General features: G+C 39.8%; 1 protein-coding gene across 1 annotated transcript; it reads left to right on the plus strand.

Moving 5' to 3' along the window:
- The first annotated feature begins 118 nt into the window (after window positions 1-118).
- Window positions 119-27,204, plus strand: zfhx3a (zinc finger homeobox 3a). The gene is made up of 9 exons (XM_048168060.1): window positions 119-353; window positions 7,856-10,594; window positions 11,274-11,499; window positions 15,315-15,413; window positions 15,702-15,823; window positions 16,203-16,403; window positions 17,973-18,069; window positions 18,282-23,603; window positions 23,696-27,204. Exons 2-9 carry the CDS (start codon window positions 7,871-7,873, stop codon window positions 25,009-25,011), a joined length of 10,107 nt encoding a protein of 3,368 aa, XP_048024017.1. The 5' UTR covers window positions 119-353; window positions 7,856-7,870; the 3' UTR covers window positions 25,012-27,204.
- Window positions 27,205-27,506: the final 302 nt, after the last annotated feature.

A 27,506-nucleotide genomic window follows, 5' to 3' on the forward strand; every position in this document is an offset into this window, starting at 1 on the left:
CTCTCTCTCTTCCATCCTGGAATCTTATTGATCCAGGAGGAGCTAATTATCTCTTCCCCTCGTGACTGTGTAATCAGCACATGCGCAGTGTGTTAATTCCAGCCATTTTTTGCACGAAAGTAATTAGCAGGAATAAAGACCGGACTGATTTTTTTTCACTCTCTCCTCCTTCCTCGAACCGAAGCCAGGGCGCGTCTGTCGTCTGCAGTACAACCAAAAACAAACCTTTTAAATGCTTTAAGGAACAGTCAAATACCTCGTTTAACTTCAGCAGCATGATGTGTGAACGCATGCATCTGTGCGAATGGGATCTATAAACGTGTTTACCGGAATACAAAGCGACGCGTCCAAATGTAAGTTTGTATCAAATGACTGTTCTACGCCGTTAAGGTTGATTCTTTGCTCAGCTGATTCGTTACGCATTTTATTTACGCAGCGTATTTACAAAAGTATAAACCGTAACACTAATGAACTACATAATGTATGATTATTTTGAATCTCTTGTTTTGTTATTGAGCTTTCCTAGAAGCTGTCATTACATATATATGACATTGTAGCGAATGTGGTATTCACTTTCTTTGATGTCAGTGTCTTTCTCGAGTTCGGTTTGAAGTTAGAAAAGCTCTTCTGGTGTTCTCCTACCTGTTTTCTCCAAGAGTTGTCGCCCTCTTGTTAGTTGCGAAAGAAAAAGCCCGAAAAGCGGAAAGAAACGTCCTTTCTGTGTATGCTTTTGCTTAGACGAGTGCTGTTGTGTGTGACACATCAGGCTCATTTTCAGCGAATGTATCAGTATTGACACGCGCTACGGGTCCAGATCCGTCCGTGTAATGATAGGATACGAAGGAGCCGAAGCCTGTGCGTCGTCCGCGTCGCGACACAATTGAGCCTTTTTTTTTCTTTTCTTTTTTCTTTTTTAAAAAGATAAGCGGTCGCAAAGGTGTAAGTTTTTGTTTTTCCGTCTTAAATGAAGTATAGATGGTATAAGAAGAAGAATTATGCTGGCCCTGATGTTCTGGGCATGCTTGGTCAAGCCTGTTTTCCTTCAACTGTGTGTGTGTGTATGTGTGTGTGTGTGTGTGTGTGGGTGGGTAGGTGTGTTGTCCCCAGAAGTTAGGTAAATATGATAAGTCATAAAAGGAAGAGAGTATATTTTGTTACATTCTACGAAGCACAAAAGAACTAATCATTTTCATAGAATGTATGTGTTTACAAACCTACTTGTTTAGAGAAAATGATATCAGATGTTATCAATGATAAATAATTCATAAATAAGGTTTTTTTTATTAGCGCACGTGTTGAAATTTTAATCAATATATTTATAAAAGCAATACAAATCTATAGTATGTCCTCATTTAGATAGCTAGATAAACATGTGTGGATGCGCTTGTGTGTGACCGACTGACCGTGTGTTTGGGTATTGTTTTTTCCTGTCCTTTTGTGAATCTGTCACACTGTGACAAATAGTTTCTTTTTTTATACATTATACAATAGTTTTTTTTTTACTCAATAGTTCAGTTGGTTGTTTTTGAGCAGCTGGGCTTATAAAAAGCATGGATGGATTTAGAAGAATTTTTTTTTTTCAAATTATTCATTTAGCTCAATGTAAGAATGTTCAACTTTCGAAATACAATATATACAATTTTATATTTCTAGGTAAAAATGTCAGTGTTTGGCCTTAAATAGAGTGCTTTCACTGGAATAACCAGTTCTACTGCGAGAAAATAAATACTGCCTTTGCTTGAGGAGCAGGTACAAATGAAACGAGCAGAGACTCTTTCTTTTGAAAATGCACAAAAACACACACACACAAACACACACACACACACAGGAGATGGTGTGGGGCGAAAGAGGATTGGCTCACAGGTCAGAGTTCACAGAGTTAGGGAACAGGGTGAAAGGAAGAAGATGGGATGAAAGGGCACAGCAAGGGAAGAGAAAAGTGGACTCTGCAGGGTAGCGGTGTCAAACAGATAGTGCTGAGCCAATGAGAGTGTTTAAAGGAAATTTTTCCCGGTTTCATTGAAGCATTTATTTCTTTTAATGCATTAGCAAAATTTAGTGGATGCATTGTAAAATATCTAAATATATATGGGGTAAATGTTATTTCTTATTATTCGTATATAATAAAAATATTAAAAAAATACAACAGTCCTATTTTATGGTGTGCTTGTAGGACTTTTTGTTTATTAAATGTGTTAGTGAAGTCTTCAACCTTGCAGGATACGGCGAAGATTGTGTAGTTGTTGCTGTGTTTGTAAATAAGGTGTTGCAACATCTGAATAATGAATTGTGTGTGTCCGTTTGTGAGTCTGTGTGCACACACTGCCTTCAGGGTTTGACTTTTTCTGTTTATCATAATAATAGCTGGGGTTGTGGAGAAGTGAGGCACATCGGCAGATCAGTCACTAAGGCCTCTCGAACACACACACACACTTGCGCACACACAGCGCACACACACACACTCAGCCAGAGAACAATGCATGGGGGCCCAGCCTGTCAGTTCAAATTCTGCTCTCCATCCACGCCTTAAACAGACCTTGTGTGTGTGTGTGTGTGTGTGTGTGTGTGTGTGTGTGTGTGTGTGTGTGTGTGTGTGCGCGCGTGCACAGGAGAAACGAGGGTGATCAGTGATTCTGCCTCACCTCCGTGTTACTGTCAACTCTCACCAGAATTCACTGCAAATATTGAACTGTATTACACTGTCTGCCTTAGTCCAGGCAGAAAAAGATGTGTGCTGTTTGCCGTGGCTGTTGATTATATAGAATGAAGGTATAGTTTATAAAAGGTGCATAAACCACAGTCATGCAAAGGTCAGTGGGATTGTTGAGCACATTTTCTTGGAAATGGACTAGAAATTGAGACAGACGGCGCCTGTAGTGAGAGACAGAGATTTTGCAGTGTTTTCAAATAATGCTGAAATGTATTTCAGTAGGGGTTCTGTATATTATTACCATTTTTCCTAGATTTATGGTATTTATTGAAAGAAAAAGGGAAAGCTCTGCATGACAATTTAGTCTCTTTACATATTTAAATATTTACATATGTACTCTTAAATATTATGATGTCATGTTTTACAGTTTGTATTTCCATTATTAATATTTGGTTAGTACACACACATGCTATATATATATATATATATATATATATATATATATATATATATATATATATATATATATATATATATATATATATATATGTGTATATGTGTGTGTGTGTGTGTGTGTATATATACATTTTTATATATTTACATGTATGTATGTACCTATATATAAGAGTGTGTGTGTGTGTGTGTATATATATATATATATATATATATATATATATATATATATATATATATATATATATATATATAATGTGTGTGTGTATATATGACAAATAATATTACAAATAACATTATTTTATTCATCCTATATAGATAGAAATCCAGTAGCTCATGCATTAAAGGTAAATTTTGACATCATGTTGAGATTTTAAAAGTTAAGTATAAACAGAATTTACTATATATATATATATATATATATATATATATATATATATATATATATATATATATATATATATGTGTGTGTGTGTGTGTATATATATATATGTGTGTGTATATATATATATATATATGTGTGTGTGTGTGTATATGTGTATATATATATATATATATATATATATATATATATATATATAATATGTATGTATATGTGACCCTGGACCACAAAATCAGTCATGAAGGTCAATTTTTTTAAATTTAGATTTATACATCATCTAAAAGCTTAATAAATAAGCATAAGCTTTCCATTGATGTATGGTTTGTTATGATAGGACAATATTTGGCTGAGATACAACTATTTGAAAATCTGGAATCTGAAGGTGCAAAAAAAATCTAAATATTGAGGAAAATCACCTTTTAAAGTTGTCCAAATGAAGTCCTTAGGAATGCATATCCACTTAAAAAATACATTTTTGATATATTTACGGTATGAAATGTACAAAACATCTTCATGGAACATGATCTTTACTTAATATCCTAATGATTTTTGGCATAAAAGAAAAATCAATCATTTTGACCCATACTATGTGTAGTTGGCTATTGCTACAAATATACCCGTGCGACTTATGACTAGTTTTGGTCACATATATATGGGTCTCAACATGGCGTCAAATTTGTCCCTATTTACTTAATGTATGAGCTATTGGATTTCTAACCAGTTGGCCCATTTTCACAATTCAATCAATTCCTGATGGATAAAATAATGTTATTTGTCAACTACCCATTTTCAACAGTAATTATTCTCCAACAGAATGTAATCTCTTGTCAGTTTGTGAGAGGTTGCATTAATCATTTTAATACCAATGATTAAAAACAACATAGCAGTAACATTTATAATTTTTTTCTAGCTAGTCAATTCCACTTTTGTTTTGCATGTTGTTCAGCTCTGCAGGATTATGGATTTTGGATTATGATCTAGCTGTTAAAAGGAGTTAATCTTGCACAAATGTTTTCTTTTCCTTTCTCATTTCACAGTGCATATACTCGGGTAATGAATGCAGAATATTTACATAAATAATCCTTACAGATAAAAGCTTTAGTACACAGTGCCACTTTCCATTTGATATGTGTGTAACAAGTGCCGCAATTTGACTCTGGAAGAGCAGCGTTTCCCATGCGTTGTCAGAGGCATAAGATCAAGTCAAATGAATAAGAACTCTTTCAGTGTGGCATTGATTTCATAATCCCGCCGGATCTTGCTGCAGTTTAGATCAATACGTTTACATCACGCTCAGACTTTCACACTAGAAACTGAAGCGTGTGTGACTTACTGTAAGCATACTGACAGAATGCATCACTGTGCATTTGCCAAACATTGTCCTACATCTCTGCCCATTGGAAACTTAACGTAAGCAAATGTATTTTTTCCCAGAACTATAATATAAGGCTAATTTTTAAGAAGGCAGCTGTCACAACACTGTCATGGCCCTGCCATAACATTAGCATTACCTTTTGAACTTTGACCCTGCATTTTTGTCTGCCACTTCCTTTTTGCATGTCATACAGGAAGTGCATCAGCATTTTACTTCCTGCTTACATATTTTGTTCTGTGCTGGCTGACTAAACTAGAAACAATTAAGGCCTCAGTTTTCTAAATTATAAGTCATAAATTTTCCCCACCACTCGTGCCCTCTCCTTCGTCCACTCTTTCTTTTTTTCTCTCTATCGTTCTCTCTCTTTCTTTTGAAGTTTTGCTCCTGAATGGGCTAGTGTCTCTAATGGAAATGGGGCATTAAATCAAAGATCAAAGACAAGCGCACAGCAGAGAGGACAGCTGTCTAAATACAGTGGGAGAAAATGTGTCTGTGTTTGCGTGACTGCGAGAGAGAAGGGTGTGGGGTTAGCTGGTTTAAGTTTGGTTTGATTTGATACTGTTATTTTTCAGTTCAACCCTTGTAACACTTTTCGTTTTTGTGTGCTCATGCATTCATGCATGTTGCAAGTGCTTAAAAGGATAAAAACACTGGCACAAAGTAAGATTGTGCACACACTTGATCATTTTAAATGTTTTTAAGATGTCTCTGGTGCTCTGTAGTATAGCCATGTGCTGCTATGTCATGTTGTAGACATTTTAAAACATGTTTCGTAAGGATTAGGTGTGTTGTACAGTCATATCTGTGCAATAGAATGTTTGCTAAGATACTGATACAATATTAGATTAGCATTAAAACAGGAAGCTGAGCCCCTGAATCAGCAATCTGCTGTGAATGTGAAATCACTCTCTCTAACAAAACGGGGCTTCCCACACAATTCTTTTTTGTCAGGTTAAGCACTTCCTTTCAGCTGTCAGAAAATGTTGCTAGTCAGTCTCAGGATGGTCAAACTAAATATTAAATCAGCTGTTTTATTTTCTATTTAATTTATATGAAGTTTGCAACCTTTCTCGCAATCAGTAAACATTGAAGTAGACAAAATTAACAGAATAATGCACTAGAATAGGATGTTACAGCTTTCATTAAGAGCAAGATTAGTTCAGTGGTTATTAAGGAACTTGTTTCTTATTTGTCATTTTTTTATAAACTAGAGAGGATAGATTAGGAGTATTTCCCTGCCTTACTGTAATGTTGTTGTAGAAACTCTTCAAAAAATGTTGCTTCTTGAGTTGCTTCTTGAGTGCCATAAATGGGAGATTACAGGGATTGCCCACAACATGTGGGTTAATTTTATGTTAGATAATGATTTAGTCACTAGAAACAAAGGTTTCCTGATTTCAGTTTTGTGCAGTGAAAACAGTTTCCCTGTAAATGTTGTTGTTGTTGTTGTTTTTAAGGGTTATTGCTGGTACTGTTAGTGTCAGGGTTAATATTAGTTTTAGTGCTGTTTTGTCTAATTCTCAGCCGACATCTTGGTCTTAATCCACACACGCTTACAGAAAGTAATTGGTTTAAGATGTGTCTTGATTCCAGCTGTGTGCCCCCTATCAGGTATCCCAGAGAGATGGGTAATTAACCTAGCAGCTAATGAGATACATCACTAATTACACCACACACACACACGCACACACACACACACACACATGGAGCAAAAAAAAAAAAAAGACTGGATATTCATTGATCTGTACAGGAAGTCTAGTTTGTGCCAGCATGGCAGTTTGTTTATGAATATGTATCTCCAGAACTCTATAAGCATTTGTGTTCATTTTAATGAGTTGACTCTTATGTATAAGAGCTGTTTATTATATTTTTTGAAACATTTGGCCCTTTAAGTCTGTTGTTTTAGGTCCAGTTTGAGCTTAAATCAGTGAACACATCCTTTAGCTTGGTGTGCTAGCATCCTGCTCTTGCTTCCAGTAAGATGCTTAGCATTCATGCTATTGATTTTCCCATTAGCACTTTAGCCCCCTCCAGTAGAGAGGATCAGAGAGAGCTCAATATAACAGCTTGAATCTCAGTTCAAGAATCTGCACTCTTCAACCTAGAAACAGAGCAATTAGCCCCCAACTACAATCCACAAACTCTGTAGGCTACTCTCCTCAGACACCTTCTGTGCAAATGCTTGACGTTTATACACTATTTAGATGATTTAACTGTAGATAAATCCAGTAATAACTACAAGCACATTTTAATTATTTAACTATAGCCCACGGTGTAACCACAAGGCAGGCTTAAGTTGCTACATCATATGTTTGCATGTGTAAAATGTATATGTTTGTGCTGCTGGTACAATTAAAATGCCTATCCAAATGTGAACCTGTTTCTACTTAGCATTAATGCAAATTGCAATTATTATAGATGCCTAATATAAGCTGAACCCTGTTGTGATAGGCTGCTTTAATATAATTCAATTTAATTCACTTCAGCTGCTTTACTGATCAAGGCCTGTGGGGGCCGTGTCTCTGGAGAAACCTGGGACTAGAGTCAATAGGGAACTTATTCCAGAGGCACTGTCACGGGGCAATCCCCCGTAGACACGGCCCTATGTTCTGCTCAGTTGCCTAAAGGGAAATTTAATTCAAGATGGAGGGGGATGGGGGAGTCAAAGACAGACAGAGACATTTAATTGAGCAGATCTTGGTGATTCCAGGAATTGTCTCTCATGTAATATTCAGCTGTCTTTAATACAGCTTGGCAAAGAGCTATTGATCACAGTTGAGACTTTCTCTACTTTTCTTCATCATTCCAGGGTTGCTTCTCTCTGAATACTGACATTAAAGTTTGTTATGCTGCTCAAGTTTAAGATACTTCATCTGTTGCTGTAATTATGTATAGTGATTTAGTGATTTAATTATGCAAAGTGATTTAGAAAATCGTAATGTAGGTGTAAAGTTTGGGTAATTTAACTTTTCTCTCTCTTTCATTCTTTTTCTAGGCCAGGGTGGGATGAATGTGCTTAGTAGCTCAGAGGATGGAGTGTTGTGACTCTGTCTCCAACAATGGAGCCTCTGGCCCCCACACACAACAGCCTCCTGGGCTCTGCAGACCACTGGCCCCCAATCCACTCCTACTGGCCAGAGATCAAGCCATTCATCGGAGCACAGCAACTCTGTCCAAGCAGGGTGGACTAGTGGGGCGGGCCGAGGAGGAGGGACTTGCAGGGAGATTTGAAGAAAGAGTTAGGGAAAAACAGGTTAATGAATGTTCAACTAGAGAGATGTTAAAAGATGCAGCGGAGAGGGAGAAGGCAGATGAAGAAGAAGGTGATGATGTGGAGAGACCTATCGGAGAGATCTTGTACCAGCCTGATGGGTCTGCCTATGTGACAAAGAGTAAACTCACGAGTGGTGTACCCTCCTCCTCGTTAGGTGCCCCTTCCTCCGTCATTAGAACCTGTTACATTTCCTCGTCTCAAAGCTCCACTCCACAGATTTTTCGTGTCTTCCAAATGCATAACCTTGACGACAGTGATAGTCTAGCTCTGGTGACCCGCCAATCCAAAGATAGTGCCCCTGACGTGGCAGGATCATCAGAGAAAGGGGTGACATGGTCTGGTCTAACCAAACCCATCCTGATGTGCTTTCTGTGTCGGCTGTCTTTTGGCCGTTCACACTTGTTTAGGGCTCATGCTTCTCAGCAACACAACATCACCTTCAGCGACGAAGAACAACATCTGCTCTCATTTAAACAAACCTCTGCCATTTTACAGCCTGCCGGCCCAGGCAACCACCCATTCCTCTCTTTCCTAGAACCAAAAAGGAATTGTGAGTCTGTGGTACCACTTAACCTGGCATCTCCGACCTCTGGGAACAGCACAGAGGACACGGCAAGACGGAAAGAGAATGAAGAGCCTCTGATCTCTAAGCCAGGACTCCCTCTCCTGCCCTCTCCACCCAGAACCTCCCCTGCTACCTCAATACCAAGCCCTGCCAAAGACCCTTCAACCCTGGGAAGAGAGGGCACACAAAGAGGCAAGGAGGATAACATATGGAAGGATGGAGAAAGTAGTGAGGGGGGAGAGAGGAGATTGTATTTAGAGGTAGGCAGCACTGTAGATGACGGTGCTCATGGTATTAGCAGCAGTAGCGGACAAGAGCACATTACTGAAGCTGCTCTGTCAAACCAAAGCATTTCAAAACCTCCAAACTCTGTAACAATAGCAACCAGCTTTATGAACAACACCAAAACCCTTACAGACTCTGAGTCAGAGTGTGGAACAAGCTTTAACTGCCACGACCCTGCACCTGCTTCCCTTGTTGTGGTAAACCCGTCCACTGTCACTACTACAGAACAACTTGCCAACCAAGAGAGTGCCACAGCAACCGAACCAAATGAACAGTTAGAGAATGGTAGTGCCATAGCAATGGAACCAACCACTAGGTTGTCTGAAGATGACAGACATGCTGTCACTCATTCTGACCTGCCCAATAATCATAGCCATTCCCCATCCCCTACACTGAGTCCTACCTTAACCCAGACTAGTCAGCCTATTCTTGAAGAAGGGCACTTGGACACGGCCTCTAGAAAAAGGCTGTTGATGGCTAGTGACGGATGCTTTGTTGCAGCTGGGGATGATGTCCAAGGATCATCTTTCAGTTATGGCATTCAGGCCTCTATAGTACACTCCAGAAACTCCTGCAAGACATTGAAGTGTCCAAAATGCAACTGGCACTACAAGTACCAGCAAACTCTTGAAGCCCATATGAAGGAGAAGCATCCAGAGTCGGAGTCTGAACAGTGTCCATACTGCAGCAGTGGTCAGAGCCATCCACGCTTAGCAAGAGGTGAGACATATTCTTGCGGATACAAGCCGTTCCGCTGCCAGGTCTGCCAATATTCCACCACTACCAAGGGCAACTTGAGCATCCACATGCAATCGGACAAACACCTTAACAACATGCAGAGCCTGCAGACGCAGTCACATGCACACAGCCCAGCAGCCCAGCCCAATCCTTTAACCCATTCGCATCCTACTCTCACTCACCCCACCCAAGCCAACTCCCCCTCTCCATCTAAGCTTCGGGGACGTGCATCGTGGCGGTGTGAAGTCTGCGACTACGAAACCAACGTGGCACGGAACCTCCGAATCCACATGACCAGTGAAAAGCACACGCACAACGTGCTTCTACTGCAGCAGAACCTGGCACACATGCAACGTCAGCGTAAGCACAATGCCACAGAGCTTTACCGCCACTGCCAACCTCAGACCAAACTGTCCGATGCCATCGCTCCTCTGTCCTGCAATGAAACCTCTTCACAGAAACTCTTTGAATGCATTCTATGTGGCCATTTTTCCTGTGACACTCTAGAAGAGCTTAGTCAACACCTGACCATGCAGCGTTCATTACCCAATTCCTATTGGAGGAGCACAACCGGAGACACCCATCATTGTCGGCTTTGCCATTATGCCACACCTTTGCGAGCAAACTTCCAACTGCACTGCCAGACAGACAAACACGTACAGCGCTACCAGCTAGCTGCACACCTACGGGAGGCCAGTAGTCAACATGTAAACATCGAAGAGGAGGAAGAAGAGTGGCGTCTCAGGTGTGTCGCTGCAGGAAGCCAAGTGCAGCTCAGGTGCAATGCATGTGACTACGAGGCCAGCAGCTTGGAGAAACTGAAGCTACACACCATGAACTCCAGACACGAGACCAGCCTGAGACTATACAAGGTAAATCTCACAATTCAAAACCAGAAACTCTATGTACAAAAAGTCTGAGGCATGGTATTCTTGTCAGTAAAATCCACAAAAGCCCAAGGCGCCCTCAGTGACGCCATTATTCCCAAAACCTGTAAGGCCTCTCTGGTAATTGAGATAGATTGGATGTTATTTTTTCCCTCCTCCTAATGTGGTCCATTAACTCAGCACATCTCTAATCAGTTTAGAGTTCTGTAAAACAAGTGGACTGGTGTTTCTCACTGTGGTTGTGTGCATGTGTTTTTGTGTCTGACTGTGTGCATGTAATGTTTCACTGGATTCATTTGCTTTGAATCTGTCTGCTTAGCTTTCACCATACCGCAGACAGTGGGGAAGATTTAGCGTTTATTTGAGCAAAGCATGTTAAGTAACATCTACATAGGTGTTTTACAGGGTTGTATTGATCCTGCATTGATCTATATTGTGCTGTTCACATTAGAGGAAGCCACATATTGATCATTTATGACTGTATGGTCAATATATGGCTTCCGCTAAAGTACCTTAAGTATGCTGGTGTTGAAATGTGAGCTGGATGAAGTAGAAGAGTGTTTTATTAAGTGATAACTTCTTTTAACTTCTTTACTTATATTCTTCCTTTCCATTCACTCTCACACATTATATATGAATAATGTTTATCTTCACTTTCTCTCAGTATTTGCAGCAGCTGGATGGAGTGGAGTCTGAAGATGTCTGGCTGCACTGTGTGCTGTGTGATTTCTCCACTCAGAACAGCCTTTCTTTAGTGCAGCACTCCCATTCATTGAGCCACCAGAGAGGGGAGGGGCTGCTCAGACTACAGCGAATCCAGAAGGGTCTGCAGGATGAGGAGGAGCTTGGTGCCATCTTTACAATCCGAAAAAGCCCTGCTCAAGAAAATGGTATGAGACACACATGCACGATCGCTTTGTTCTCCATATCCAAAGTCATTTACAATTTACAGAGTTAGCACCAAAAATTGTGTTTGCAAACCAGTCAAATTTCAGGGGGGAAAATAAGCAAAATCCAACACACTCATAAGCAGAACAACCGCTTTTGATGCTAGATTAATGTTGGGGAGAAAGTCAGGGAGAATTCCTTAAAACCCAAATCAAAAGACTAACTGTCCCTTGTGTGTTGTGCTCATGATGCTCAAGGCTCTAAAACACACAACAGAACAACAGAGGGGGAGGGGCTGACAGACATGCCGAAAAACAGAAAGAATAGGAAAAAGAAAGAGGGCAGATATTTACACTGGGGTAATTGAGAAAACCGGGTGGTGGATACAATTAGCATTTAGTTCTAACACAAAATAAGCTCAGCTAATGAGTTGAACAATAGCCCGACCTTGGCACCCAGCCTGTTTGTATGTGTATATTTGCATATGCATTTGTGTGTGAGAGCGAGAGAGAAAAAGAAAGAGAGTGTGTGCTTTTTGTACAGAATGGTAGGAATTGATTTTGTTAATTGACTTGCCAATAATCACATTTGTAACATCTTCACTGGCCAGAAAGAGGCTAAACTAGAGGGTTAGCCAGTCAAAGCAGCCAATAAAGGCGCAACCCACTAACGAGGCATGAGTTAATTAACATTCTCAAATTAACATTTTAAAGGAAAGACGGAGAAAAAAGTCTGATAGAGATTCCTAAAGGCTGACAGGTGTTTCTAAATATTCATTGTTTCTTTTTGTATTAAGAAAATGTTTCTATTTGAATGTTCTTTTTCTCAACTTTGATTAGATTTGTTTACTAATGTTTTTAAATCTCAAATTAATCGGCAAAAAAAGAAAGAAAAGAAAAATATACATTGCTAAACACGGTACATTTAAAAAAGAAAAAAGAAAGAATACTGAAATACCGTATAGTAGCATTATATTCCCGATGAGGAGAAATGGCGAACACGCAGCTCAAGCGATTAATCGTGATTTGAGTTTGTATAATATATGTGTGAGTAATGTGTGTAATTAACATGTATATATAAATACACACAAATTAATGTATATATTTAAGAGAAATATGTTATTTACAAAAAATGTATTTATATATAATATAAATTATCTAAAAATATAAATAAATACATATACTTGTAAATATTTCTCAAATATATACATGGATATGTTTGTATTTATATATACATAATAATTACACACAGTACACCCACATATATTAGGCAAACTCAAACTTTTATTTTGTATGCGATTAATCGTGATTAATCGTTTGACAGCCCTACACGCAGCGTACAAGAAAAGGTTAGTAGTCAGTGTGTCGCGTACAATCAATGCTAAAGTCAGCGAGTGAGAGTGAGTAGCTGTTTCAGTGTGAATTTGAACCTGTAGGAACATCGGATCAGCGCTGCTTCCGACCTGCTGGAGCGCCGCAGCTGAATGGCTGGTTATTGATCTCTTTAGGAACACCAGGGCATTGCCTAATTTATAATCAATACTGGATCAATGCTGCTGAGCATTTGTATATTGATCCCCGAGACGGGTAGGAAGTGCTGATGAAGTGTGTGTTGAGTGTGCGCCTGGAGTGTGTTAGCATGTGTGGGTGCATCTGATCACTTCATTACTGGCCAAAATGACCTCACCACGCTGAGCCACGGCCATCTGTTTTGTCCAAGAAGCGTCATGAACATTCTAAGTGAATGCACATGTCCCCTTTGATTTTTGAAGTGCATTTACAATGCAACTTGAAAATTAAAATATTTGTGCCTTTGATAATTAAGTTGCATGATGTTTGCAAGTAAAAATGTGTTTGTCTAAAACACACATATGCATTTGGTTAAAATTAGCTTATTTTTGCATTATAAATTTGTAGAATTGAAACGTATGAGTTAATTAACAGGTTTCGCATTAAATGGATAATTTGCCATTTTGTCACAATTTGAACATATCATGCAACACATTATTGAATTTTCGGTAACATTTTAGCAAAGGGAACACATATAAACTATTAACTACGACTTTTCCCTCAATAAACTCCTAATTTACTGCTTATTAATAGTTAGCAAGGTAGTTGTTAAGTTTGGGTATAGGTTAGGATTAAGAATGTAGAATAAAGTCATGTAGAATAAGGCATTAATATGTGCTTAATAAGTACTAACAAATAGCCAATATACTAGTAATATGCATGCTAATAAGCAACTAGTTAAAGACCATAAAATAAAGTGTTACCGAATTTTCACTAATTAAAGGTTTCCTTCTGTCCAATACATTTAGTTGCCATTGTTCATTTGATTTATTTTTAATTTCCATCCCTAAGCTTTTTTTGTTGTGATTTTCCCTGTGAGAGATGCTCAACAATAGACTCTTCTCTTTTTTTTTTTTTTTTGGTCAGGTTCGGCGCGGTGTGTGTGACTCTGAGAGAATGACTGAGCGAGAGGGCTCAATGGGGCGGTCGTAACTAGAGCGGATTTGACAGTTTCAGGTTATGTGTTCTGTGTTTATGGGTGTGTTGGTTTGATAGGAAATCAATAGCGTGTCTGTCAGGATAATTGGTGTTCAGATGGCCTTTCTCGCTCTCTCTCTCACCCTCTGTCATAATCACCTTCTCAAAGAATTACCAGAAGATACCTCGGCCTGCCTTTGATTGGCCTGTTATGACAACCCTCATGCATTTTTTTTTTTTTTTTTTTGTTGTTTCCACTTGCCCCCCCCCCCCCCCATACCCCAACCACCCCCTGCCCAAAACCCACCCAAATCAACTCTGTTCTTCTTTTCCCTTCCCCCCACGTAGCAGAACAATTACTCTGCTAAGAAAGCAGAAAGGCAGAAAGCAAGAGAGAAGAGGATGAGGAGAGGGAGGGAGGGCGTTGAATGGGGTATCTGGTTTAGTGTGTCCCGAGGCTGTGTGTTTTGTACCTACAGAGCTCAGCCGAAGCTTTTAGACGCTGCAAAAGAACAACAGAGCATCATTGCCCTTTTTGAATTTCCATCTTAATGCGTGCATGCTCGCTCTTTTTGATGTTAGAGTTCATCGGGAAGATAAAACCTGAAGACTGTTGTCAAAATATTGTCAGTAAATGCCATCCCACATGTTTTGGCTATGCACAGTCATTTCAGTTTTCAGGGAGTGCTTTATAAACTGCTTCTTTTAGCAAGAACTAGCACAACAGACTCAAACTGAGCACAATGAGAAGACCTATTGTATTAGGATAATTTTTAAAGGCTGTCATGGCAGCATTGTTCGCCAATTTGTGCTTTGAAATGGACTCTTTGTGTGTGACCCTCCTGACCTCTGATGTATTATCTTCCTCCTGTGACTTTTCAAATCCCCACAGGTCAAATGAAGCTCTGCTGACGCCGCTGACTTTAACTCATCCTCCTCCTGGTTTTCTTCTCTCATATCTTTCTTTGTATTTTTACTGTAGAAGATCGATATATTTAACTTATTTTGTGTGAAAGAGAATTTGTAGATTACTAGCTACTGTATTGCGTCGGTCTGTCTGTTAATGTGTTTGAGCAGGTTGGCTGGGTCTCACCGAGCTAGTGTAGACTGACCCCTATAGGTTAGAATGTGTTCCTGCATTCAACCTTGTTTTTCAGTGGCTCATGCTCGCAAGATATTTTCTGCAATGATCAGTTGCCTTGAAAATCAAATAGTAGGCCTGATAATTCAAATAGCAAAGCATACAGGAAAGAAACAACCTTGAGTGTGTACGTAAGAATTTGTCCATTATGATTTACTCTCTGAATATATACATATTTTCTTCTCTTCAGCTCTTCAAGGAGATCAGAATGGGATGGACTCTCCCACTGAGTTTACGGCTAACCAAGAAGACAGAAGTAAACATGGAGACATGGCAGCAGAAAAAACAGGTCTTTACCAAAATGATGTTTGTTTTGTTTTTGTTGTTCCAGCTGGTTTTGCTTCAGGACCCAGATTTTACATTAGATGCTGTGGTGACCCCACACCTATTAATTAATATTAATATTACCATATCACCAATTGTGTTATTTGCATTGTGCATTGTTGTTTTCCCTGCTGTCCATGATACCAACTGGGAACCACTGTTTTACAATAAGCTTAGTGGTGTTAAATAATAATGTTGTTTAATATTATCGATAAACTTAAAATTTTCTCTGTTTGATTCTTTTTGCTCTTAGAAGGATTCATTCAAACGGAGGTGGAGCAAAATGAGTCTTCTTCCAGTCCTAAGCGTCCCTCATCTGGATCTGACGAGTCAGTTGATCTCTCTCTCTGCAAACGGCCACGAATACAGGAAGAGGTCCGCTGCAATACACTCTGCGCTCATTATTTATTTATTTATTTTTTAATAAAATGTAACCTGGTAAAGCCTTGTTTATTTTACAAGTTCTTTAAAGTGCTATCAGATCACTGTTCAGATCATTGTTAAATAAGATAAACAACATTAGTTTTCTGTACGACTAGCATAATAGTATAAATGAGTAGTTAGGGTTATGGAATAATAATATGGTAATTTAATACTAATTTAATTAAATTACTAATAATTTAATTGCTTATTATACCATAACTATACCATTGTGCAAAAAATAAGAATAGAAACAAAGCCTAATATTATTTAAAGGGACAGGATACTGCAATCATTGTTCCTCTGTAAGAATTTCTGTTTGTTTCTCATTTAGATGCGGCAGTGTCCATTCTGTCGGTTCCGTCATACTGATATTGAGCGTCTAAGGAGTCATGTGATGAACCAGCATGCAGTTCAGCCTGCTCTCTGCTGCCCACTGTGCCAAGACACATTGCACAGTATTGCCCTCTTGCGTACCCACCTCACACAGCTGCACAGTGTCACTGCAGACTGCACTCAGAAGCTCATCAACACGGTGAGGGGGGAAAAGGACAGTATGGATGTATCATGTAGATTCAATATTTTAGTGCTATATAAAGAATTAAAGCAACCAGGGATTTTATGAACAACACATGTCCATTCCAGCCACAATTCTCACAGCTAGTAAAAACGTCTAAACTCCCTTAAAACAAGATAAATTGCTTGGGGTATTGAGAATCTTTTAAAGACAATATGTTTTGAATTTGTTTTTTATTTTTATCCTATAGGCAATATTTACTGATGTTAAAACAGAATGGATTTTTAATCTTTTAAAAGGATTTTTATTTCTACTATCAGCTGCTATTTGGCAATTTTGAGAAGTTAAAAAATGGGTAAATATTGCAAAGTGCTTGAATAATTTCTGCAATTTTGCGTTGCCTGCATCTTAGTCGCTATTGTTACTTATTATATTAGCCATCAGCCATGCTGCTTTCTAGATATTGATATTAAAAAAACCAGTGGACCACTTTTTATATATGGTGTAAAAATTGTATTTATGCAAGAAAATGTTTAGCACAGTGTGCATGTGTGTATACGGAGGGGTGTTTAAACCCTCGGTGACTCCAGCACGAGCGAACGGAGACAAGTAATGACATTGAGTGGGGGGAGGGGAGAGGTAGCTGCCTCAGATCCAATGAATATTAAAATTAGCTTTTTTTATCTGCAGAATATAAATTGATACTAATGCACCCAGAGCTTGTTTGAACCCGAAGCAGACATGCCTCACTGTTTCTGAAAGGTTGGACATTTTTTGCCAATTCAGTCAGCTTGCGCTGAGTGCTTTTTCTTGCGTAAAAAGGCTTTTCTGTCTTTTTTTTTTTTTTTTTTTTTTTTTTTCCCATTTCATGTGTTCTTCCCTCTCCTATCTTTCTTGGTCTTCCTTGCCCTCTGCTCTGCCATCTCTCTTGATTTCTCTCTTCGACACTTGCCGTTCCTCTCCCCTTTCCCTGCTGAACTGAAATACAGTAATGAAAATAATTGTGCTTCATTAGTTCTGAGCCAGTGCTAGGTGATTTTCGTTATGAACCATGCCTAGTAATTATGTTCTAAATTAAATGTGACCTTGAAGAGGACTTGTGTGCTGCTTTGTGTCCCTTTAATACAGCACTTTCCTGAAATGGTGTGCTTTGTGATGGAAATAGCAGCCATTTTGTTTGGTTGCTCTCCCTCCCTCTCCCCCCTTAAAGTTGCATTGATTTACACATTTTAAATTTGAGTGGGTACAGGAGGAGAGAAGGAGAGGAAGATAAATAAAGTGGCTTTTTTACATCCAAAGTTAGCTAATTGTGTTGTCATGGACCAAAGAGGGTTTCCATTCATACTTAACCTTTGAACTGCTTTAAGTGTTGGTTCATGACTGCGATTCCATTTTGCTTTCTGAAGTTAAGGGTCTATTCTCTTGCACGATGCATCGTTAATGCACACGTAGCAGGAACACGGCATAATGACCAATCATTTTCAGAGATAACAATCAAATGACTTAATAATGAGATTTTGTGGATTAATTAATCCACAAAATGGATTTATCAAACCTATTATGATTTCTTTTTTCCCTTGTGATCAGGTGATTGCTTCAGACGTGCTGCCAGAGAAGATGTTCTTACCAGTGCACAACTCTGATACACAGCTAATAAATGCTAATGAAACAAAGAGACTGGATGGTTAGTATAAATATTACTTTTTTTTTTTTAAATCTAGGTTGAGCATGGTTCTTTATTTGTTATCATTTTAAATAAGGTTGACAGTTACGATCTGACTCAAAAATTAGTCCAAAGGTGATTTATCAATATTTGATTATTAAATTAAGATTTTGTTTTAATTAATTTTGCTTGATTGTATATTCAGAGCAGTCCTTTTTCTGTTTATTTTTTAGAAATTTCAACCGATGCTGAACCTGAGAGAGGTACCACACCTCACTTAGAGGCAGCAAAAATCTATAAACAACCATCAGAGGATGCAGAATCAACAAAGGAGAACAATGCCGCTTTTCCTTGTTGGCAGAAGGGCTGTAACAAAGTCTTTACATCCTCAAGTGCACTCCAAACACACTTCAACCAGCTTCATAGCCAGAAATCTCAAACGGCAATATCTGATCGCCACATTTACAAGTACCGGTGTAATCAGTGCAGCCTAGCATTCAAAACCCCTGAAAAGTTGCAACTGCATTCCCAGTACCATGCTATAAGAGCTGCCACCATATGCTGCCTCTGTCAACGCAGTTTTCGTACAATGCAGGCCCTTCGGAAACACCTTGAGACAAGCCACCTGGAGCTAAGTGAAATCCAAATACAGCAGCTTTACGGTGGTTTAATGATGAATGGTGACACCCTGATCTCCGGAGACCAAACATTTGGTGAAGAGGAGGGATCACCAGAAGAAACTGAGATGAAAGATGATGAAGAATGTGATTTGGAGAAAAAACTAAGTCCTACAGACAATGATTCAAGTTTGGTTAAAGATATTGCTGAATGTGACCCCAAGCAGCCTGTTTTTCCACTTAGAAAGGGCCCGAATATTACAATGGAGAAATTTCTGGATCCATCGAGGCCTTTCAAATGTACTGTTTGCAAGGAATCTTTCACCCAGAAGAATATTCTCTTGGTTCACTACAACTCAGTGTCACACTTACACAAACTTAAACGGTCTCTGCAGGACACGTCAACTGGCTTGCAAGAGCCTGTCAACAATGCAGACCACAAGCCATTTAAATGTAGTATTTGCAATGTAGCATATAGTCAAAGTTCAACCTTAGAGATTCATATGCGTTCTGTCTTGCACCAGACAAAAGCTCGTGCATCCAAGCTTGATTCATCTGCGCCTAGTTCTGAATCTTTTGGCCCTCCCCCAGGCAAGGCATTGTCCAGCACCCCTGCAACCATGAAGCCTGCTACTTCCATGAACAATGCTGGTCTAAGCCACCAACAAAACACTGAACTCAATGGCACACCTGCAAACCCAGACACCAGCCATCCTTCAACATCTGACATGAGGAAGAAGTTGGTAAACATGATTGATTCAGCTGCCAAGCAACAACAGGTGTCATTACAACAACAACCATTACAACAACAGCAGCAGCAGCAGTTAGCCCAGGCTCAAGCCCATCTCCAGCATGAGCTCCAAAAGAAGGCTGCTCTTCTTCAGTCCCATTTATTTAATCCTGCACTTTTACATCCTTTTCCTATGGCAACAGAGGCTCTTCTTCCAGTGCAGCAGCAACAGCAATTGCTTCTTCCTTTTCTTATTCCAGGAGGAGAGTTCCGTATGAATCCAGAGGTGAACCTTAAAGGCTCTGGTCTAAACTTAAGCACATTAAAACCTACTGTAAATGAGGATACTGCTGAGTCTTCCAAAAAAGATGGCTCGAAATATTGTTCTAAACAAAAACAAAATGAAGATCTGGTAATTCATCCTGAAATTAATGAACAAAAACTGACCAGTGATCCACAGTGTGTAAAGGATGCAGATGAACAGAACGATAATGAAGGATCAAAAGAAATCGATAATGTGGGTATCAAAGAAAAAACACATCATCCCAAAATACAAGAAAATGAAGATGTAAACAAAGAGATGTCAACCAGTGGGGAGGGTTTTGATGAGTTTCTTCCACCCAGAATAGCCCATGATGCCCCAGGGAATGCTTCAAAGGCTTTGCTTGAAAACATTGGTTTTGAGTTAGTCATGCAATTCAATGAAAGTAAGCAGCGATATCAGAAAAATCTTACTGAGGCAATACCAAATGGTGGGGATGTGTCTGACACCAAAGAGGTGGATCATACAGAAGGCATGGAGAAGCTAGAGTGTGAGTCTTGCGGGAAGCTTTTTTCAAATGCACTGATTCTGAAGAGCCATAAAGAGCAGATTCATCATTCCATATTCCCTATCAAGTCATTGGAAAAATTTGCCAAAGACTACAGGGAGCAATATGACAAACTCTTTCCACTGAGACCTGCAACTCCAGAGACTTCTCCTGTTTCATCCCCTTCTCCTACACCTCCTGTGATTCCCAACCTTTCAGTGCAGCAGCCACAACAGCAACAACCAGTGCAACCAATTGTACCGGTCTCTACACTCAGTGCTACTCCTGCTACTGTCTCCATTCCTCAAGCTCCATTATCTCAGATTCCCTTACCCATGGAACTGCCACTCTTCCCCCCACTCCTAATGCCCCCCATAACTTTGCAAGCTTTAACTCCTCAGGGCCCTGTCCATCTGCCCCAAGTGGAGGCCAGTTTGAGTCCTGATTTGACACAGCTTTATCAACAACAGTTAACTCCACCCATGATGCAGCAGCAAAATAAAAGACCTCGAACCAGGATCACGGATGATCAGCTTAGAATCCTGCGTCAGTATTTTGATATAAACAATTCTCCAAATGAAGACCAAATCCACGAGATGGCCAACAAATCTGGTTTGCCACATAAAGTCATAAAGCATTGGTTTCGGAACACTCTATTCAAAGAACGCCAGCGCAACAAGGATTCTCCATATAACTTTAGTAACCCTCCCATCACAACACTGGAAGATGTAAAGGTGGATTCTAGACCACCCTCTCCTGAGCCACCAAGACAAGAGTTTTATGGGGGTAAGAGGTCCTCAAGAACCAGGTTTACTGACTATCAGCTAAGATTATTGCAGGATTTTTTTGACGCCAATGCATACCCCAAAGATGACGAGTTTGAGCAACTGTCCAACCTCCTTAATCTTTCTACCCGTGTGATTGTGGTATGGTTTCAAAATGCCAGACAAAAAGCTCGGAAGAACTATGAGAACCAAGGAGAGGGAGTGAAGGATAGTGAACGCAGAGACCTATCTAATGACCGCTACTTTCGTACTTCCAACAACAATTTCCAGTGTAAGAAATGCAACATAGTCTTTCAACGCATTTTTGATCTCATTAATCACCAGAAAAAGCAGTGTTACAAAGATGAAGAGGAGGAAATGCTGAATGATCAGAATGACACTTTAATGGATTCTAAGACTGAGTGTCATAGTCCAATATCTGGACCCTCTTGTTTTACACAAGCAACTTCTTGCTCAAGCCCCTCCAGTTCTTCTGTGTCTAGTACTATTGTGAAGTCCACTGATTCTGAGCATATGCACACAAGTCTCACTAGAGAGCTTGAACAAGCAAATGAAGCATCCTCTGACCCTAAACGGGCTGTTAGTATCAACACTGAGTTAGAGGAATTGGAGAACAGTATGCAGCAGCCAAAGCCTCCCTGTGAGGAGAACCAAAATGTAAGCACAGAGATTCACTCTCACTCACCTCCTAAACAACAACAGGTTTCCTGCACATCTGAAACAAACCCAGCTCCCTCACAGAGCTCCCAAAACATTTTTAGTCCTTCAGAGATTCCTTCATCTGAGCAACAACTGCAACAGAAACCAGCCCAGGATATGAGCCCTTACCACTGTATCCAGTGTAAATTGAGCTTCCCCTCTTTTGAACATTGGCAAGAGCACCAGCAAATGCACTTCCTTACCCAAAGTTACTTTCCCAGCCCACAGTTCCTCGACCGTCCTGTAGACATGCCTCTTATGCTGTTTGATCCTGCTAATCCCCTACTTGCAAGGCATCTACTTTCAGGAACAATTTCTCAGATAGTGGCAAATCCACCTGCAGTAACAACCATTCCCGATTCAACAATAAACTCTCTGAAGAGGAAACTTGAAGAGAAAGCAGGAACCAGTTCTATGGAAAATGATTGGGAAAATAACGGGGAGGAACCCCAGCGAGACAAACGTATGAGGACCACCATAACACCAGAGCAGCTAGAGGTTTTATATCAGAAATACCTTTTGGACTCCAATCCAACACGCAAGATGCTTGACCATATCTCCAGCGAGGTCGGTCTTAAGAAAAGAGTGGTTCAAGTCTGGTTCCAGAACACCCGAGCTCGTGAGAGGAAAGGCCAGTTTCGGGCATTGGGACCATCTCAAATCCATCGCCGTTGCCCATTCTGTCGAGCTCTCTTTAAAGCACAGACTGCTCTTGCTGCTCACATACGTTCACGTCACTGGCATGAAGCAAGGAATGCAGGGTATAGTATGGCAGTGTCTAGTATGACTCAAGATCAGGAAGGTTCTCAAATTAAACCTGATCTCTTTGATTTAGCCAATTATTCTCAGTTTTTGAGCTCCACTGATGATGCAGATTCTCCAGCATGCAAAAGCATGGACCTGTCTTCACATCAGCAGCGTCTGAGCCCAAAACCTATAAAAGGTGAGGGTATGGAAGATTTTGAGATGCCTTCCATGTCAGTTTATCAGACTTTTGAACAGAGCAAGCTGAATAACTGTGAAGCTAACACAAACACGAACCATGACCATACAACTGATGAAGGAAATGATTCTCTAGAGGGTAAACATGGCAGTATCGATCACATGTCTCCCAGCACTGAAAGAGAGGCTTCTTCTGAAAGTGATGAAAAGATGTCTTCTGGTTTGGTTAGCCCTGCAATCAGCTTTAATGCTAAAGATTTTGATAATGATTTAGTCTTAGATTACAGTGAAAATTCCAGCCTGGCCGATCCAGCTTCACCATGCCCTGGTAGCTCCAACAGTCAGGGCTTTGATAATGACAGACACAGCCAAAAACGCTACCGCACTCAAATGAGCAATCTGCAGGTGAAAGTGCTCAAAGCCTGCTTTAGTGACTACAAAACCCCGACAATGCTCGAGTGTGAAGCCTTGGGCAATGACATTGGTCTTGCCAAGAGGGTGGTTCAGGTGTGGTTTCAGAATGCTCGTGCCAAGGAGAAAAAGGCCAAGCTTAGCCTTGCAAAGCAGTTTGGTACAGAGAGTACTTCTATTGATAGACCTAAGACTGAATGCACTCTTTGCTCGGTTAAATACACTGGCTGCTTGTCTATTCGTGATCATGTCTTCTCCCAGCAACATCTTGCTAAAGTTAAGGAGGCTCTGGGTGGCCAGATGGAGAGGGACAAGGAATATTTGGGTTCAGTATCTGCTCGCCAGCTGATGGCTCAACAAGAGGTGGATCATCCAAAAAAAACAAGTGATGTTCTGGGACTTGTCCAACCACAAGCTATACTGAGCTCAGTGGGCCTCAACCAAACTGCCCTTCATTGTCTGAGCCAGTCTTCAGTTTATTCAAGTCTACAGACGCAGACCACTACAAGCATACGAGGTGGTAACAGCACAATGACTGAGGGCGTTTCTTCCATAAAAACAGGTATGTCTAATCTACACTTTTTTTTAAATTAATTTACTTAAAATTCTGCTTTTTTGTAATCAATGCTTTTTTTTCTTAATTCATTATCGTAGAAGGTGCCAGTGACCCTCCTGTAAATGAGCTGACCCGCAAGCCAAACGTGATGTCCTCTTCTGCCATATCAGCTATGGATGACAAAGATGTAGTTAGCACAACCAACTCTGTCTTGACCCCAAAGACCACGGAACAAGAACTTCAGTTACCCAAAGAAAATGACACTGGGAGTAACAGGATTCCCACAAACAAACTTGACAGTTCTCCACTGGGAAATGCTACTCATGCAAATTCTTCTTGCAACAGTAAAGAAAAGTCAGACTCTTCCAGACCAACAGTATCTACTCCAAATACTGGAAGGGAATATGCCATGGACCCAACTCAGCTACAAGTTCTTCATGCAGCAATGAAAACTGACCAAGCTGCTCTGCTCCCTAGTCCCCTCCTGCCCTGTCTGATGCCTGGCTTCCCTCCACTTTTTTCTCCCCATATTCCCACACCTATGCCTGGAGGCCTCCTGCAGCCCATGTTTGGCATGGAAAGCATGTTCCCATATGGTCCAGTCTTGCCACAGGCTCTAATGGGGCTGTCCCCAGGCTCCATTCTCCAGCAATATCAACAAAATCTGCAGGGTGCACTGATGCAACAAAGACTGCAGCTGCAACAGAAACATTTAGTGAAGCTACCAGAGAAACCAAAACCTAGCCAAATCTCTGCTCGCCTCCATGCAGAGGACATCATTTCATCCAAACGTGACAAGAAGCAAGGCACACTCAATGGCACAGATTCCCCCTTCATAAACTCTGTCAACACTAAGCAGCCAGACGTGGATAACAACTTTCTTCTAAGCCACAGTATTGTTTCCAAAACAGAGTGTAGAACAGAAGGCAAGGATGGTCATCTTTATGACTGTCTCGCCTGTGAGGTGTCTCTCACTGGGAATGCAGAGCTCATCAAACATCTTGAGTTCCCTCAGCATAGACAAAGAGTGGCAGAGAGACTGAATGCCAAAGAGCATGCTTCTCCTCAATTACCTCACGTCAGTCCCTCATCTACCTCTCAGTCAAACCCATCCAGTGAACAGAGATCCTCTTCAACTGCCCAGTCTTCTTTAGGGACTCCTTCTGAAACCTCCATCCCTACCCCAGCCAGTTCTGACCAGAACAGTAGACGTCTCCAAAGCTCACCCCTGACTTCAGCTTTACCTGAGGCTTCCCAAAGCTCACAGGCTTCTCACTCACATCATGTTCTTTCGCCTTCAAATGTTACCTCAAGCCTGACAAGCCTTGCAAAGACATGTCACATAAAACCAATAGACTCTGTGGATGGGCGTTGCGACAGCAACGAGTCAGAGGAGGGACAAGACTCGACATAATATATTGGAGCAAGAGGTTTGATGCTTTTCATAACACTCGTTTTTATGGCTTTGAAGCCTCAGAATGGACTCCATGAGATAAAAAAAAAAAAACAAGAGGAAAGTAAAACAAAACGTCTCCACTGTAGATTATACTGGGGAAAAGATATGACCCAGAGCTAGTTTGGCAGACTGTTTTAAAAGGACTGAATCCAGTAGGATCCAACTTGCATTACCAGTGCTTGTAACCAAAAACAAGTGTCAGTAGAATGTTTTTTCCATTTCAATATGCTGGTTTTTAATGAAAACTTGAGTATATGTAAACTGTTTGAAAACTAAAGGGTGCACAGCTAAAGACTGGTGAAGAACCTAAGATGGTTTCATGATTACTTAACTAACCAAAAGTCTGTTTATAACGTGTACGTTTTAACAGACACCCATAAAACACCCACACTATTTTTTTGCCCTGTCAAGTGTTAAAATATTATATTATTGGCTTAATGAAGTGATGTAATGTTTTTTGATGTTGTCTTCTCTCAGGTCAACAGCTCTCAATTTTGTTCTGTTACAAGACATACCAATAGAAAATATATTAAGCCCAAAAGAAATGTGTAATGAATGAAAACGTACAATTCTGATTTGTATTCAAAGTCCTGAAACTAAGCTAGTAGATGTTCACTTTTTTTTCAAGGACATGTATTTGTCCAGACACAAAGCGTATTGCAGACCGTTGTAAATTGTGGAAAAATATAATTTAGGTTTTTTTTTTCTTTCTGAAAAATGACAAAAAAACATTCTGTGTTAATGATAGATAAATGTATGAACATTTTGGTGTTGCGTAGATTGTTGAATTCAAATGACTTAATTGTATGGTAGGTTTAAAACAAATGACTTGTATATTTAACTTTTGTATTGTCCCAGTCAAAGACACTTGAGGCTGTTTAGCCATGCTCATGTTAAAACATAGCATTTACCCTCTAATGCTGTTGAAAATTGTCACTGTACAACCAACTTCCTCTCCTGCACTGAGCCAAGTTGAAAGACCCTATCTGTGTATGAATTAGATTGATGACATCTAAGATATTTTCTATTTTTGTTGTCTTTTAAACAGAACATTTCGATTGTGCACTTATTATTTTTTTCCTCTTCTTTTGCCTTCAATGCTGTAATTTCACTTAAGGCAGTAGTTTTTTTATTTCTCCTTCAGTACACTGCATTTTATTTCTTAACATTTCTGCACTTGCCATGACTAACAATAACAATGATGCTATTATGAAACAATAATAACTTACAGTATTGCTTTAATGGAAAATCCAAAGATAAAGTAGTCTTACCATTGGTGCATACAAAGGATGGAAAAAAAAAAAACTTTATACTTTAAAAAATATTACTGTTTTTAAGGAATGGAAATCTTTTTAGATGATGGAGCCAGCTATGAGAATACTGTTTTAGCTAACTTATTAGAACATTTGTGACCTCATATATGAAACAACCAGAGAACCAAAAATAAAAACAAAACAGAAAGCTTACTCTGAGGATATGGGACAGCACTGTTTGTGCAGCCATTGTAGTTTGTATTATAGAGGTGGAGATCACACAGTTTGCTTCTCTGTGTCTGGCCTTTCTTTTTGTCTGGTTATCTCTCTTGATTTCATTTCTTTTTGTTTGTTCTACTAAATGTACTGGGTCTAATTGTTGAGGAAATAGAGTGTGCTGCTAATGTAGGTTTGTACTAAGATGCATGCTTGATTTTGCTTTTTGCTGAAGCTTTAATGACGACCGTCAGTAGCCACAAACCCTGTCCCTGTTCCACCGCAGTTCTGTCCACACATGACTGTGAAGACTGTGACTCTCCATAAACTACATTATGTTCTCCTCTTAGCCAACCAATGTTGAAAACCAATGATGATATATTTATACAAAGTTTGCATTCCAAATATCACATTTGTCATTTGAATTGATTTTCTTTTTTTGTTGTTGTTGTTGTATTCTGCTTCTAAGGGGACTGTAACGTATGCTCTCACTCCTAAGTCTGGACCTGCTGTGAGAGACTGTTTTCTCTGCGTGTTCCTGGAAATGTTATTACTGTAGCGATCGCCAAATAATGTACGTTCATGATGCACTTGTGTTTATTCATGTGACTCACTGGGCTAATGTCTCCTGTCCTCTTATATACAAGCATTCAAAGTGAATAAAATTGTTTCCTTTTAATAATTTGGCATGTCTCTGTGGTCCTCGGAGCGCCCGGGCAATCTGTCTTTTTAAAAGATATTTTTGACTCCCCTGTCTGACAAATTGAAGGTTGCAAGTAACATATTTTCACTGAAAATGCACACCAAATTTGTAGTGATCGAAGTTCTGTGATTTGATCATATGCGTTTCTGCTATGCCGTTAATCTGATTGCATGCACCCTACTCTGCTGAGGCAGTGCAAAGGAGACGGGCAATCAGCCAAAGCACTAGAAATCAATGGAGGTTAAACGAGACAAAATCAATGCAGCTAAAGTTCAAACCGA

Source organism: Megalobrama amblycephala, linkage group LG19 (genome assembly GCF_018812025.1).
Source record: "Megalobrama amblycephala isolate DHTTF-2021 linkage group LG19, ASM1881202v1, whole genome shotgun sequence".
Lineage (NCBI taxonomy): Eukaryota > Metazoa > Chordata > Actinopteri > Cypriniformes > Xenocyprididae > Megalobrama > Megalobrama amblycephala.